The sequence below is a fragment of the Cynocephalus volans genome, chromosome 6 (assembly GCF_027409185.1).
Source record: "Cynocephalus volans isolate mCynVol1 chromosome 6, mCynVol1.pri, whole genome shotgun sequence".
Classification (NCBI taxonomy): domain Eukaryota; kingdom Metazoa; phylum Chordata; class Mammalia; order Dermoptera; family Cynocephalidae; genus Cynocephalus; species Cynocephalus volans.
The window spans coordinates 126,086,372-126,102,803 of NC_084465.1; the positions used below are offsets into that span (position 1 = coordinate 126,086,372).

General features: G+C 41.6%; 1 protein-coding gene across 6 annotated transcripts in view; it reads left to right on the forward strand.

The window, feature by feature from the left end:
- Window positions 1-57: 57 nt before the first annotated feature.
- FBH1 (F-box DNA helicase 1) overlaps window positions 58-16,432 on the forward strand; it is a 44,951-nt gene continuing 28,576 nt past the window's right edge. For 2 of the 6 annotated variants that reach the window (XM_063099877.1, XM_063099880.1), the window contains exons 1-3: window positions 58-158; window positions 10,802-10,957; window positions 12,931-13,532. In XM_063099877.1, coding sequence (XP_062955947.1) covers window position 158; window positions 10,802-10,957; window positions 12,931-13,532 — 759 coding nt within the window. In that variant the 5' untranslated portion in view covers window positions 58-157. Of the gene's footprint in view, window positions 159-1,539; window positions 1,594-10,801; window positions 10,958-12,930; window positions 13,533-16,432 lie in introns of all 6 variants that reach the window. The other 4 variants (XM_063099878.1, XM_063099881.1, XM_063099879.1 and 1 more) reach the window with 4 other exon arrangements.

Sequence of the window (16,432 nt, forward strand, 5' to 3'; positions counted from 1 at the left end):
TCAGCTCCGGCGGCGGCGCTTCCCGGGCCGCGGCGGGGCGGGGCTCGCGGAGGAAGTCGTCGGCCGTCGGGGCTCGCGGTCCCGGTCGTGGAGCCGCTGGCTGCCTGGGACGCCCGGCGGGGCGGCCGGCGGCGCGGGTCCGGGTGCGGATCGCCGTAGTGCGTGAGGCCGCAGACGTGGCGGGGAGCGCGGGTTGGGCTCCGCAGTGGGGGAAACTTAGCCTTCCGGGGTCCCGCGCGGGGGTCCCGTCGCCGGGGTTAGGGCGGCGGGTCCGCAGGACGCGGGGCGGCTGGCCATGGGCGGGCTGAGGGCTCGCGGTTGGGCACGAGGGAGGCCAGGCTCGCGCCGGTCACCGCCGCTGATGCCCCAAGGGGGCACCGGTCGTTGCTCGGGGCTGGGGGAGGCGGCTGGGGACAGCGGCCCTGGCTGCTGGCAAGCGGCTGTCCTCTTCTGCCCTGACGTTTTGACCTTGGGCGGGTCGTGTTAGGCAGCCCCGTACCCCTCTTTCATTTGTAGCCTCCTTTCTCTTATCTGAATGTAAGAAGATTAGGGGGATGTAGGGAGACCTTGAACTTTGGGAGGGTACATTGAGACTTGAGCAACCTGTATGGGTCAAGAGGTGAGGGTAGCTGTTGGTTTCTTACCGGACCTTACTGGGTACTGGCCATTTAACCTTTTTGGTGTTTTCAGTTCCTTTGGGGGTGCGATGGGAGTCGCTGCTATTTGCCAGGCCTAAAAACAATTACCCTTTACGTTTGTGTATTGCACTCTGGTTTACAAAGCATTTTATGTTAATCATCTAATCCGCCAACATCCCCGTTTTGCAGGTGGGGTAATTGAGGCCTCATGAAGTTAGTGATTTTCGCAGGGAAGTATAGGTAATAAAGTCTTCTGGAAGGATCCTTTTGCTAGTGCCTGATACTGTGCTAACATAAGTGGAGTTACAATGAAAAAAGACCTTTGGTATGGGCCCATGAAGATAAGCTCCTTTTACTAATGAGCAGATTGGGTTTGGTTAGGTTAATTTACTGAGTAATATGGATAGTCACTGGAGACAGAACTAGGTCCAAGTGTCAGCTTTGCCGAGGTTATTGTTCCATTATATCTTGTCACTCAAAAAAAAAAAAAAAAAAAGGGTGGCGTAAAAATGCTTTGAAATGTGCAAAGCTTTGGAACAAGCCAAGCAGTGTTCTTACTGTTGCTGTTGTTGTAGTTGGTACGTATTGGAAGTTGAGGCTTCTGGTAGCTTCATACTTTTTGCCAGTAATGCTTCTCCCCACCCCACCCGCACCCCCCACCCTAATTGATCCCCATCTTCTCTTGCCGTGTGTGTCTCCAGTTTCCTTGTTTTTTGTTTGTTTGTTTTTTAACAAAATTGGGACACCTGGGTTCACAATAGGATGGAATATTTGAAATCCAGGATAATTGGTTACTTAATTGGTGTTCCAGATCCAATTCTATGTCTTCTTTATGAACGTATTTTGGTCTGTTTCTCTCTTTGGATAACTAGGTGATAATGTATGTGAATCTGTCCCGCAGCCCCTGTGATATTTCTGGAGCAAAAGCTTGGTCTAGAAGGGAGAGATTTGCACAGTAAGCTAATGGATGGAGCTCTTTCTGGGGTTCGCTCTTCTCTCTGTTGGACTGCCCATTTCTTTTGTGCATGCATGTTTGTGTCTGGCCTTTACTGTCTCACTTCACGTGTAGTCGTCATTGGTATTGTGACTTGCTACCTGGCTGTCTTTCCTTTTTCTCATGTTGTGTTTCAGTGGTTATGTAACATTCATCTGTGGTCATTGGTATACTGACCATTTGACATGTTTTGTGATTTGTGAGTTTGTGTGGACACCAAAATGTTTGTATTAGACTTAGAATTCTAATTTCAGATTTGTTGCCAACATCTTTTCTCTGCTTACCATATCCCTCTGTTCCTCCTAGGCTGATTTTACTTGGAAACTGAATTTGGATTGTCCTTGCTTGCAACTGGCTGTGAAGTTACCCACTCCTAGGAATTTATCACTAGAGCATCTTAAATCTTATATCTAAAACTGTCATTCACATGTCTTTTGAGGACCAATCTCTAATTTCAGAGTACCTCCTAGAGCTTAACCTGGTATTCCAAATATACCTTTTAAACAAAACAAATTATTTTCAAAACTGAAACTTTAGGCCTCCCCCTCATTCCAGGAAAATGTGGTTAAAACAAAGATACTATTTCTCCTTTACTCCTTAGCATGGTTAATGACATTATCTCTCTCAGTGTTCTGTTAGAAATATCATTTATTCTTGCTGCTTTTCTCTTTTCTCTTTCTCTTCCAGTCTTGTTAAAAAAGCCTTGTTGATATTCACCTGTCTCCTCTGCCCAATTTCTGCTGCTCTCAGGCCTTCACCAACTCTCATTACAATGACTTTCTGACTTGTTTTCCTGACAATCTCCATGTTTCTCTTGCACTCCACCTCCCGAATTACTGTTCTAAAGTGTATATCTGCTTGTGTAATGACCCTGATTAAAAACTGGATGTTGCCCTAAATTGCCTGCATGATGAAGTCCAATTTCTTTAGCATTATGTGTAAGGACGTTTGTGGTGGGTGGCTCCAGCTTCCTTTACCAGCCTTGTCTCCCATCACTCCCTGGCAGTGAACCTCTTGCTCTGACAAAGCCCACCTTTTCTGCCACACCAACGCTTTGTTATGCGTCTGTGTTTTTACAGGTTCTGTTTCTTCTGCGTAACCGAATCCCATTCATCTTTCAAGGTTGAGCTCTTCATAAAGCCTTTTGCAACATTCCTGACTTTATTCGCTTTTCTTTACTACCATAGCATTTCATGCATGCGGTTATGTAGCACTTAAATTGCCCTATATTTAGCAATTTATGTTTGTTTTGGTAGCCGCCTTATGGTCAGGCTTATTTATTTTCGTATCCTCAATGTCTAAAGTAGCATTTAACACCAAGAATACCACAAGAGAAAGCTCTCATGGAGTTTATAATGAATCTGGGACATAGTAGATACTTAAAAGTGGGTGTGGAGCTAATTGACAGTAGGAAAAAACCTTTCAAATATATATGTAAAAATATATTACATTCTAGACAGTAGTGATTTTGTTTCCTGTTTTTTCTTTACCCTTTCCTTCCTTTCTTTGTGGGAAACATATACAGTAGAGTGAAATGCCCAACCCAGGCTTGCTTGCTTGCTGTAAGAAATGAGTGCTGTCTCTAAGGGAATAGTAGGCATTTCAGGGTGTGAGGATCTAGGGAAGATTGAGCCTCTTGTCTTGGACCTTCTGGGTTTATAGGGAAGCAGGATGTGGGGCTGGGAATGAGCAGCAGTATGTTTTCTTTCTGTTTGTTTCTTTCAGAGCTAGCAGGGACAAAATGTTTTGAAGTTTTCCCATTTTGTGTCTATAGTATTTAGTGATATTTTCCTTATAGTTACATTTTTCTAAACAGTTTGTTATTAAATTTCTTTAGTTTTGACATTTCACAACGATAAAGAAAAGTGATGTAGACATTAAACTTGAGGTTTTTGGTGCAGCTTTAAGGCTTTCTGCATATAGAAGGGCTAGTAGTCACAGTGGGAAGCACACTGGATGTGGGGAGTCAGAAGACCTCAGGTGCTGGGCTGGCGCCATCATTTATGAGCTGTGCTGTGGCTTCAGACGAGTCTTCTCTGAGCCCCAGTTTAATTGTGGCACAGTCATAGGATTGCTGTGAGGATCAAATGAGAATATAGGAAAGAACTGCAAGAGCTACAAAGAGCTACAAAGCACTTAGGAGTTCTAAGATAGTTTAGAGCTTCAAAGCTGGGGAAGACAGCCTAAACTCTAGAAAGAAGTGCTGTAGTTGTACATTTGTTCACTTAATCAACAGCTGTTTATGAAGCAGTATGTGTTGGAAATAAGCAAGTGCCTCACTCCTCCCTCCTGCTAGACCAAAGAGCTTTTAGTCTAGGGGTGGAAGATATATTAAATATATACTTAGACAAATAATTACTAACATAGTAATATAACATAATAAAATATTAAAAGTAATTTGTATAAAACACATTAAATACTTAGACAAAGAATTGTTACATGTATCTCAGAGGTACAGGTTGGTTTTGTTACGGTGAAGTACTTCCTGGTTTGAGTGACTCAGTACATGATCTAGAAAGCTGCCCTCTGGATCTTCATTAAAGATGTGGTGTTATGAGCAGTTTCTCCAGTCAGGTACCTTTTATTAGAGATTTAACCTGATTTTTTTTTTTGACCGGTAAGGGGATTGCAAGCCTCGGCATGGTGTTGTCTGCAACATGCTCAGCCAGTGAGCACACCGGCCATCCCTATGTGGGATCCGAACCCGTGGCCTCGGTGCTACCAGAACCACACTCTCCCGAGTGAGCCACGGGGCCAGCCCGGATTTTTTTTTTAAAGCAACTATTTAATAATAATCTTTCCCTCCAGAAATTCTAGGCACTATCTGCCTTCAACTTGTTCGTTTAGATCTATAACTTGTAAGTTCTAGAGGACTTTTTGGTATGACTTCTGATTAGGAAAGGTAGGAGAAGAAAGGAAGTCATACTTAATTTTGGTTGATTCTGGAATGGTTAGGGTATGCTTTGCTGCAGTGACAAATAGATCCAGACAGGTAATGACCTCCCATAGAGGTTTATTTCTAAATCCCCTGACAATGTAAGGAGGTTCCAGGTGATTGCTCTTGGAGTTTGTGTGTGTAGATGTTTTTAGGGAAATGGGGGCTCTCTTCACAGCAGTTATCTAGGGACTCAGCAAGCTGCTGGAGTTTCTTACATTGTGAACACGCGGCATCCAGCTGCACACAGGCCTGGGAGGTGCACACTGGCTGTGTGCTGAGGAAGAGGAGGAGCGACAGGCAGTGCCACAGAACCAGACTGGGCACTCAGCTTCACTTTCTGTGACTTGTTTTGTAAATTATTGTTAAAAAATTGTGATTAAAAAATGAAGCCAGGCAAATGAAAGCATGATTGAGGAATCTTAGCCACATACTTCTCATTCAGCAAGTGTTTGAATATCATTTATTGACAGTATTGTGCTAAGTTTTGAGGAGTGTGTGTAACGAGACCTGTCCCTGCCTTTTAATACCCAGTAGTAGAGTTTTAGTGACAACTGTAGTTCAAGGGAGCTGATAAGTCTAACCTCCGTCAGGGGACCTGGCCAGGGAGTAGGGTGGGTCAGAGGGGCCTAGGATGGAGTAGACATCATCAGGGGAAGAGGTTTGTTGATTGGTAAAGGGCCAAACTCCAGGTAACAAGCCCCTTGAAGTCAGATGGCAAATACCAGGAACCTCAGGTGCCAGTTGGCTAAGAGCTGGGGCTGAGAGCTGAGGGTTTGCAAAAGTATGTGGGTCCTAGAAAGGGGGGGTCCTGGAGTGGAGGACAGAGAGAAATCACACAACAAGAAGGCCATCACTGAAAAGCTGGTATGGGAACAGGCTTACTTGAGCTTGGGCAAAATTCTGTTTGACAAAATGTTTTTTGTATATTCTCAGTTTTTTCTGTCCTAACACTTGAAGGATAAGACACATTTCTGTTAGTCACTATGGTAGAGACTATCAAAGAGGGGTACAAATATCCAATATAGTATGAAGAAGACTGATTTGAGCATCTCTAGGGGTCTTGTGCAGTTTGGAAAGACCACAAGTGATTCTGATCTGTCCATCCACAAGAACCCCCTATTGAGATGGAGCTTCCCTTTGTCTGGGCACATTCATCATGCAGCACTCTAACTTGGCTCCTCAATGAGTCACAAGCCGCTTCCTACAATAAGTGCCCTTTAAGAGACATGCAAAGTGCACTTGTTGTGTAAGGAGGAAGGAATACCATTAGGTTTGGGTGACTCGGAAGGAAGATTTTTCGGAAGAGGTAGCATTTGAACATCTTCATTTTGATAGTTATATTTGAGCTGCTTTTTAAAAAGGTATATTAATAAGAATAGAAAGGTAATTAGAATTTCAGTGTAGTTTTAAAAAAATAATTTAGCAAGGACATTAATCTTAATAAAATAAAACTTATGTGCCTTTTAGGAGACTCAGATTGGTGTGGTAGTCACGTAATTCTGACATTTCCATTGCTAGATGTTAACATAGGTATAGAAATAGGTGTTGTCAACCTCAATGTGGGTGTCATAAGTATATGTTGTCTCATTCTGTGAATTCAGTGTGGCAGGTTATAATATTCCTCGTTTTGTTGGTAAATGAATCAAGGCTGTAGTGATGAATGCACCTGCCAAGTGCAGGAGGTCTCTGCTGTACCCTACAGTTGCCAAGGGGCTCTAAGGGGATGCTAAGAAACTTAACTCCAGAAGAGAGAGATACAGGGCTCCTGGCTTCCGGTTCAGTACATCACAGCACTTCTTTCAGAGACCTTCTGACCTTTAGCTGGAGTCAGGAAAGTTATTTTGATTTGTAAATCTAGTGAAAGTGCCAGCTCTACCTCCCAGGTGGGTCACAGCTCAGGTGACACCATTCCAAATGTGTAACATAGAAAACTTATATTAGTACAGAGAAGCCAGATCTCCCAGTTCCGGCACCCCCTCCCCCTGTTGTTAACCTTAGCTCCTTCCATGGTGGCTTTATGCCAGAATACGCTGGGATATTCTGGAACTCTCTGGAAACAATACTGTGTTCCAGCACTTCCATTAGCTCTTCCTTTTACTGCTGTGCCTTTGTTAGGTTTCTGCACACATTTAGTCTTCACAACAAACATTTTAGATTCAGAGGTATTTTATGAAATATGTAAAATTTACTCCTATCCATATTACCTACTTTTCCAAAACAGTTTGTTTTGGGACCAAACATTTTTGAGGTTCTCTTGTCTGTCTGGTGTGATACCTTTAGGGAGGTCTCCCTATGGGTCTGCCCTTGCCAAGTTCCACACAAAAGCAGCTCTACAGCAAATTCCTAGTGATCTAGGGCTTAGGCTCCAGTACATCCAACCTGACCCTTTTACCTTTCCTCCTTATCCTCCTTAACTCTTTCAGCACTTATTGAACATGTACTGTCTTAGTCCATTTGGGCTGCCATAACAAATACCATGAACCAGATAGTTTAGAAACAACAAATTTATTTCTCATAGTTCTGGAGGCTGGGAAGTCCAAGATTGAGACTTCGCAGATTCAGTGTCTGGTGAGGGCTGCTTCCAGGTTCATAGACAGATGTCTTTTTGCTGTGGCCTCAAATGGGGGAAGGGGTGCAGGAGCTCTCTGGAATTTCTTTTATAAGGACACTAATCCCATTCGTGGGGGTTGCACCCTCATGACCTAATTACCTCCCAAAGCCCTCATCTCCTAATACCATCACCTTGAGGGGTGAGGATGTCAACATATGAATTTTGGGGGACACAGTCTGTCCATAGCACATCCTGTGTGTCTGGCACTGCTGTATGCAGAGGGTACAGTATGGAAAAAGGCAGACTAGCTCCTTACCTTGGAGCATGCTTGCTGTCTTTTTGACTTTTAGGCATGTGATGAAGACATCTCTATCTAGCGGGTGGTCGTTATCAGTGCCTCAGTGTTTTTTATTAGGACATCACTGTTACAGGTAGTTGGCAGGAGAAGGCTGGGATAAGGCCATTCTTAAATACTTTACAGAAAAAGTTTCAGTGCTGCATGTATAATACCTCTTCTGTACACATCTGTCAGCCTCTCTTTTGCTTACACATTTCCAAAAGCCAAATTTAGGGAGTACAGATGCTTTTTGACTTACCATGGGGCTATGTCTTGATAAACCCATCCTAAGTTGAAAATAGTGTTAAGATGAAAATGCGTTTAACACACCTAATCTACTGAATATCTTGTCTTAGCCTGCCTTATACATACTCAGAACACTTACATTAGCCTGCAGTTGGACAAGATCATCTAATACAAAGCCTATTTGGTAATAATGTGTTGAATATCTCATGTAATTTATTGAATACTGTACTGAAAGTGAAAAACAGAATGTTTGTATGGGTACTCAAAGTACGGTTTCTATTGAATTCCTATCACTTTTGAACTGTCCTAAGTTGAGGACCATCTGTATATTGTAGATTTCGGTGGCTATCAGAACCCGTGTGTATTAGTCCATTTCTGTTGCTTATAACAAAATACCTAGAACTGAGTAATTTGTAAGAAAATGAAATTTATTGCTTACACTTTCAAAGGCTAGGAAGTCCAAAGTCCAGGGAACACATCTGGTCTTCTTTGGTGGTGGCTTTACAGCAACGCAGGTGTCCCACATGGCAGAAAAATGGAAGAGCAGAGAGAGGGAGAAAGACTCTCATGTGCTCTTTTAAAGTCCTCAGACCACCCCTGTGACCACCATTAAACCATCAACTTAATCACCTCTTCAAGGTCCCACCTTTCAGTTAACATAAAAGGATTTCCCACACTTAACAGTTACAGTGGGGATTAAGTTTTAGGGGTACGTTAAATCCAAGGCACCTTGACTGAGCCTAATGTTCTAATTGGTTATGTGCGTCTTCATTGGCTTTCAGAAGCCTTACATTACGTGACTCATAGCATGCAGCTAAGCAGGCCTGCAGCTGGCCCTAGGGTCTTATATCATACAAATTTGACTGGTTTGATGTTAATTTTACTCCTTGGTGATTATATCTATGCAAGCGTTTCCTCTCCAGGCCAGTTTGGCAGTAGTCGTTCACCATCTATTAAAGTGAGATATTCTCTGTGTCTTGGTACCTTTTCTCTGTTACCTTCAGTTCTAGTTATAGACATTGTATTTGTCAGCTCTGAAGCAATTGGGAATATTTGAAGAGAGGGAAAAGCAAAGGTCAGTCTGATCATCTCGGATCTGTAGGATCGGTGGGCTTGCTGGTTGGAATCCTGCAGCTGTTCCTGTAGTTAACTAGCCAAGTGTCTTTGGAGCTCCTGAAGCAGGGGCCAGCATTTGTCCATATTCCAGAAGGCTATCGTAGCTTTCCCTCATCTCTTGCCAGTCTGACCAGAGGTCCCCATTCAGGTGAAATAGTAATTGGGTTACATTTGTAATATGAAGGGTTTTAAACAGCAAAGGTAAAATTTTATGTCTTAATTTTTAAAAGAGAATAACTAGACTTTAAGCTTATGTTTTTTTTCCAATATAGAAAATTTTCAAATTTATTTTTTTAGTATAGAGAAACTTCGCATTCTTTTTTTTTTTTTTGCCTGTGTAAATGTGAGTAAGACTATTGGTGTTTAGCATAGAGAAATTGTTCAACAAAATTATAAAACCATTGCATTACAAAACCATTACAGTAGAAGGGATGTTTGATTTTCTGCTCATAATAAGTAATTGAGACATGTTACTTGTCATTTTTTGAAGGTATTTCCAATAACAGAATTGGCTGTAATTGGGCTTCTGATGCACTTCCTGACTCACCCTGAGATGGCATTTGTATAATTTGAAAGATATTCTAATATTTTATGCAAGTTAGTGAGATAAGCCTTGTAAAATAGAGGAAGTAGATAGGTATGTTTGCAGAGGGTTTTATATTCTGACAAATATTTTTGTGTATATTTTCTTATTTAATCCTGGTGACATCTCTAAGACTTAGACATGTGAAGGGACCTGAAGTCATACAGCTACCAAGTGACCAGCTGAGGGCTCAGGCCCACCTTTCCCGTCAGTGCACTGTCCCCCTACTGCACAGTGCTGCTGTCATCAGAGCATGCAGTGTGTCTGCAGATGCTGCTGCCATGTCTTGACAGTGGTAGCGCTGCATCTTGCTTCTAAATTCAGGGTAGTAGTAAGGTCTCTGGCATCCTTTTAGAGAGGCGTGCAGAACTATTTTTGTCTGTAGAATTAATTTTTGAAAAGTCTTAAGATATTCATGAAGTTCTTTTAAACTTAAGTCTTGATAAAATTAACCGAAATTAGAAAGGTGATTTCTGAAGAGACTGGGGAGGAATAATGATAAAAAAATATAAACTGCCAGGTATACTCATTAGTGTCTTCGTTTTATATATTTTCAAGCTTAAAAGAAATGTTGAATGAGCTTCTGGCATTTGATACTACCGTTTATTTGGGTACTTTTAAGACCTATGAAAATATGATACTGGTGGGAATTGATTTTGTTCTCTCTTGCCTACTACCTGTAAACGGTAACTTTAATTCTGTATATCTGTTCTCATTCTTTTAAGTGTAACTATTATATTTTAATCTTTAATGTTGTAAGGAGAATTGTTACATGCAATAACATACAGAAGCATGAAGAATCTTGGTTAAACCTGAGAAGGAGTTACCTGACAGAAAATGGGTAATATAAAACTAAGTATTTAAGGCCTTTTGAAACAGAATTTTAGGCATGGTTGCTGCTGTAATGTGTCACTAAGGGAAGATATGAAATTTCTTCCTCTGAAGGTCCTGGAAAATGGATTTCATTCTCTTCCACTTGGGGACCTTGCTCTTATCTTCTTTAGTCAGATCTCAATTCTGAGATGCTCTGGGGGCTGAGGGGTCTTGAAATGTCATTTTAAGATTCTTTCTTAAATTCTAAGCGTTGGCCCATGGCTCACTTGGGAGAGCGTGGTGCTGGCAACACCAAGTTGAGGATTAAAATCCCCTTACCGGTCATCTTTAAAAAAAAAAAAAGGCATTCTTTCCTAAATTCTAAAGAAGAGATACTAAGAAACTATGAAATGACTCAAAGTCAGTAGATATATAGAAAAGATAGAAAGGGCTAACTGGGGTTATCCACAAAAGCAGTCATCAGTTACTGTATTCCTAAAAATAAAGTATGATTTGCTGGCTAGCGTGTACAATTGGTGATAACTAATGAGTATCCCATTTCTTCTGCCTGTTGGTACAAAACAGTGAGACAGTTTAAGCAGAAGCATCTCACAGCCATCGACTGCCAACATTTGGCCCAGAGTCATTTGGCTGTGACCCAGCCCTTCGGCCAGAGATGGACAAACATAGATCCGAACCATGGTCTCTATCCTAGACCCAGGACAAAGAGAGGGAGAAGGGGTACGTCTTGCAAAAAAGTGTCTTGCATTTAAAATTTATAGTGTGTGTGGCCTTTGACTGTCTCCCAGTTTAAAAGTATTTGTAAGTATTGCTGCTGTGATCTTGTAGTCCTGTTGCAGTAGTTTGACAGTTTTTCATTACTTGTGAGTTTTCCATGAAAATTCTGTCCAATTACAGTGGTTGACAAAAGCCCTGGGAAAATGTGACGGGATGAATCCCATTAGCTTGTGTAATTGTAAAGCGAAGGAATGCATGGACCAGTGTCACCATATTCCAACCCAGAAACATTGTGATTATTTGACTCTTCATTAGTTGTCTTTTTGTCCAATCTGTTGCTAGTTCCACCGTGTCATTATTTTTCCTTCAAGTATTCCCTCATCCAATGTTTTCATGGTAGACTGTGCCCTTTGTCACCTAGGACCTAGACCACTGCAGTAACCCTTCTCCTTGACCTCAAATATTATTTCTTCCACATCAACTGGAATATTTGTCATCAAGTTAATATTCTTGAATGTGATAATTTTCTGTAATGTCATAGCCATTCTCAAGAACCTACAGTAAAATGTTGCCCCATTACTATCATGGATGCAAGCTCACCCTTGCCATCACCTCATGTTTATTATTATTATTATTATTATTTACAGCCAGTCAAATTTAGCAGTGGGGGGTTGTATACCAGCTTTAATGACACTAATGTTAATAAGTTGTAGTAACCTACTGCCTTTGGACCAGTCTGATATTTATAATTAATAAATAAAAGTTCCACTTCTGGCAGTTTGGTTTTCTTTTTACTCCTCTACATGCCAAATAAATTCCTGCTTTTGTTAATGCCTGTTAGTATAATCTAGATTGCCTTATTTCCGTTTGATATATCTAATTTCAGAATCCAACTCAAATATTATCTAATCTTTCTTAAATATTTTAATACATGTTTCTCACTTTTGGGAACTACTATGACCAATTGTGTGAGGCAATTTTAAATTTAATTATAGTATTGTTTGTTTTGTGTATATAAGTTAACTTCTCACCTGTGTTGTGAGTTATTTCAAAATTTTAAAATAAAAAGATACAAAAAATAAATAAATAAATAATTTTTAGGAGTTTGAAAATACTGTGGTGATGTGTGTCATCACCATTTGGGCTCCCTATATGGCTGAAAAGTCCGTGAAGTCAGAGATCATACCGTTTTTCATTTCATATTCGCCTCAGAATCATAGGTACTTAGTAAATAAATGCCAGTTGAATAAATGAGTAGAAGAGATTAGGTGCCATTCTAATAATATAAAAGAATTATGACTCCCTCTTTTTTATTTTAAAATAAATTGTGTCAGCTTCAGAGGAGGACAAAAAAATAAATTAAAAGGGATTTAATGCTGTCAAATGAGAAGAGTGTGATTTTTTGAATCCTGATAATTTAAAGCTTGTTCCTCTGTGCTTAAGCAAGCTAGACCTCCTATCACAGGGGTGAGCCAGGAGAGGTGTGCTGCATGCATGCAGGTGTACATATGAGCAGTCATCTCCCTGTGGTCTGCATTCAGGTGCTCAGCGTGCAGCACGCCACTCATACCTGTATGCACTGCAGGGTGTTGTGTGGGCCCTCACACTGCATACTGGGGCTCTGTCTCTTCCCAGATGTGTGTCTGATTATATGACAGAGCCAAATGTAAATTTTTTTTTTTTTTTTTGTCTTTTTCGTGACCGGTACTCAGCCAGTGAGTGCACCGGCCATTCCTATATAGGATCCAAACCCACGGCGGGAGCGTCCCTGCACTCCCAGCGCCGCACTCTCCCAAGTGCGCCACGGGCTTGGCCCCCAAATATAACTATTTTTTATGTAACCAACTGACCCATAAATATACATCCTGTCTCTTTATTAACATAGATAATTGAAATTAGTTTGTCGTGTTTGGGTCAACAGCAGATAAGCAGTTGTCATTTATTTCTTGTCCATTCTCTTTGGGTTCTCTCTCCAGGTCAAGGATGTCAAAGATACAACCCTGAGCTCTTCCTAGCTGGCCAGCAGCAGGGCACAAATGACATGGCCAAAAGTAATTCTGCTGTCCAGGACGGCTGTCAGGACTGTGAGGGTGACATGATCTTCCCAGCAGAGAACAGCTATGCCCTGCCCCAGGAAGATGATGGGGAGGCAAGTTTGGGCTCGGCAGGATCAGCTCTGCCCACCAGGAAGCGGTCTCGGTCCTTTGAGGAAGAGAGTAATCAGGCTACAGGGACCAGCCTGTGGGCTGGAGTTTCTAAGAGAACCCCACGGCATCATCTGTCCCTGTCATACACAAGGCCTAGGGAGGCCAGGCAAGAAGCGGAGGACTGTGTGCCATGGCTCTCTGCAGAATCTGGAGAACCTGCCCGAGAAGTTGAGGACATTGGTCCTGATCCCATTCCCGACGCGTGCTATGGGCTTCTTGGGACCTTGCCCTGCCAGGAAGTGCCGAGCCACATCTGTAGCCTGCCCACTGAGGTCCTAAGGCATGTCTTTGCCTTCCTCCCCATGGAGGACCTCTACTGGAACCTGAGCCTGGTGTGCCACCTGTGGAGGGAGATAATCAGTGACCCGCTGGTGAGTAAGTGCTAAGCCACGTATGGGCACTTTCTCTAATGGCACATAAGTCAGCTTCATGTCGGCATACTTCTGGTGAGGGGATCTCTTCAGAAGTGGTGGTTTCCGTTTGCCTTCACAATCATCTCCATATTCCTCAGAGGCATTTGAGGCCTCCCTCCCACGTGTGTCCCAGCCTGTTATTCCAGCCTCCTGGCTCCTTCCTCTCAGCACATCCAGTACTCTCTCCACAGTGAATGATTTGCACATTCCTTACCTTCCGTGGGTTACTCTAATCCTCCCACCCCCACCCGAGGGCCCCTTGCTTCTCTATTGACATCTTACCTGGTCTTCAACGTTTAGCTCTTACACTGACTGCTCCTTCCTGTTTAACTCCACCAAAGTTAATCACTTTTTCCTCTTTCTGCTGCTGTAGCAGTTTATACCTCTGTTACAGAATTTATTACCTAACTGTGTTAGTTTTTTGTTTTTTTTCTTTTTGGTGACTGGCAAGTAAGGGGATCCAAATCCTTGACCTTGGTGTTATAACATTGTGCTCTAAGCAACTGAGTTAACTGGCCAGCCATGTATTAGAGTTTTAGAGAGCTTTTCTCCCCACTTTAAATTATGGACTCATTGATAGAGGCCCATAATTTAAGCTGGTTTTCTTGGGTGCTGAAAGCTGGTTGTTCTGTACGTCTTTGCATTTTCTGTTGTGCCTCACAGTTTCTTACACATAGCAGGTGATTGACCAATGAGTATCACATTGAATCGCCCTGGAGCACCTTCTGAGATTGACACAGTGGACACCGGCTCTCAGAGAAGACTTTCTGGTCCTACAGTTGACCATATTACTGCTCTGGCTTCCCACCCTTTCCTTTGAGGGCAGGGAGAATGTTTGCTTAGCTTATGTATCCCTTAAAGTAGCTATTTGGGAATAAGTCAGAGATACGGAGATTAAATCTCCCTTCAACTGTATTGAAGTTTAAAAATTCAGGGATGGTGTACAAGATAGATATATCAAGACTTAGTAAATTTTTCTTCTGCACACAAAAGGTTTTGGAGGAAATTTCATGTCACTCTAGCCCTGTTCTTTACTTGGGGTACTGGCTCCTAGTTTCTGAGAAATACCTTTATGCTTTTAGATGTGAACCTGTTTGTGTCATAGTATTTGTGCACACTAAATTGAGATCTCTCGGGTGTGAACTGAATAGTCACAGATAGGGATAAGTGAGGGTTTTCTCCATTATGCTGGAGAAGGTTTTTTGAGACAATGTTCCAGCTTGTGCATACTTCTTGAAACGTTAGTAGAATGCTATGTTTATCGTCATTAACAATGATGTGATATGTTTATTTTCAGTAATTTATGATGGCTCATATTCTTTTCTGGTTGTATCATTGTCTGGCTTTGGTATCAGGGTAATATTGCTTCATAGATAATGAGTTTGGAAGTGCTCCCTCCTCTTCAGTTTTTTGGAAGAGTATGAGGAGTATTGGTATAATTCTTTTGTAAACGTTCAGCAGAATTCTCAGTGAATCCATCTGGTCCTGGGCTTTTCTTTGTTGGGAGCTTTTTGATTACTTATTCAATCTCTCTACTCAGTATTGGTCTGTTCAGATTTTCTATTTATTCATGATTCAGTCTGGTAGGTTGTGTGTTTCTGGGAATTTAACCCATTTCTTCTAAGTTAATTCAATTTGTTGGTGTACTGTTGTTCATAGTAGTCTCTTATAATCCTTTTATTTCTGTGGTATCAGTTGTAATGTCCCGTCTTTTATTTCTCATTTTATTTTATTTTATTTATTTATTTTTTTTAAAAGATGACCGGTAAGGGGATCTTAACCCTTGACTTGGTGTGATCAGCACCACGCTCACCCAGTGAGTGAACCGGCCATCCGTATATGGGATTCGAACCCCGGGGCCTTGGTGTTATCAGCACCGCACTCTCCCGAGTGAGCCACGGGCCAGCCCCTTTATTTCTCATTTTAGTTATGTGAGTCTTTTCTCTGTCCAGCTAAGGGTTTGTTGATTTTTTTTTTTTTTCCCAAAAAGCCAACTCTTAGTTACATTGATTTTTCTTTATTTTTTAAATCTTGAATTTGATTTATTTCTACTCTAATCTTTATTATTTCTTTTTTTCTGCTAACTTTGGACTTTGTTTGTTCTCTTTTTCTAGTTCCTTGAGGTGTAAAGTTAGGTTGTTGATTTCAGATCTTTCCTCTTTTTTTTTTTTTTTTTTTTTTAAAAGATGACCGGTAAGAGGATCTTAACCCTTGACTTGTTGTCAGCACCACACTCCCAAGTGAGCTAACCAGCCATCCCTATATAGGGATCCAAACCCGTGGCCCTGGTGTTATCAGCCCCACACTCTCCCAAGTGAGCCACGGGCCGGCCCTCTTTCCTCTTTTTCAATGTAAGAATTTACAGCTATAAACTTCCCTCTTAGCACTGCTTCCACTGCATCCATAAGCTTTGGTATGTTGTATTTTCATTTTCATTTGTCTCAAGATATTTTCTTATTTTCTCTGTGATTTCGTCTTTGACCCATTGGTAATTTTAAGAGTGTGTTGATTAACGTCTGTGTATTTGTTGATTTTCAGTTTTCCTTCTCTTGATTTCTAGTTTCATTTCATTGTGATTTTAAAAGATACTTTGTATAACTTCAGTCTTTTTAAATTTGTTAAGACTTGTGGCCTAACTTGTGATCCATCCTGGAGAATGTTCCATGTGCACTTGGGAAGAGTATATACTCTGCTGTTGTTGGGTGTAGTGTTCTGTTTATGTTTGTTAGGTCTAATTAGTCTATAGTGTTGTTCAGATCCCTTGCTTATTTAATCATCTTGTGTCTGGTTGTTTTAGCCATTACTGAAATTAGATATTGAAGTCTACTATTAATCGTGTGTTGCTGTCTATTTCTTCC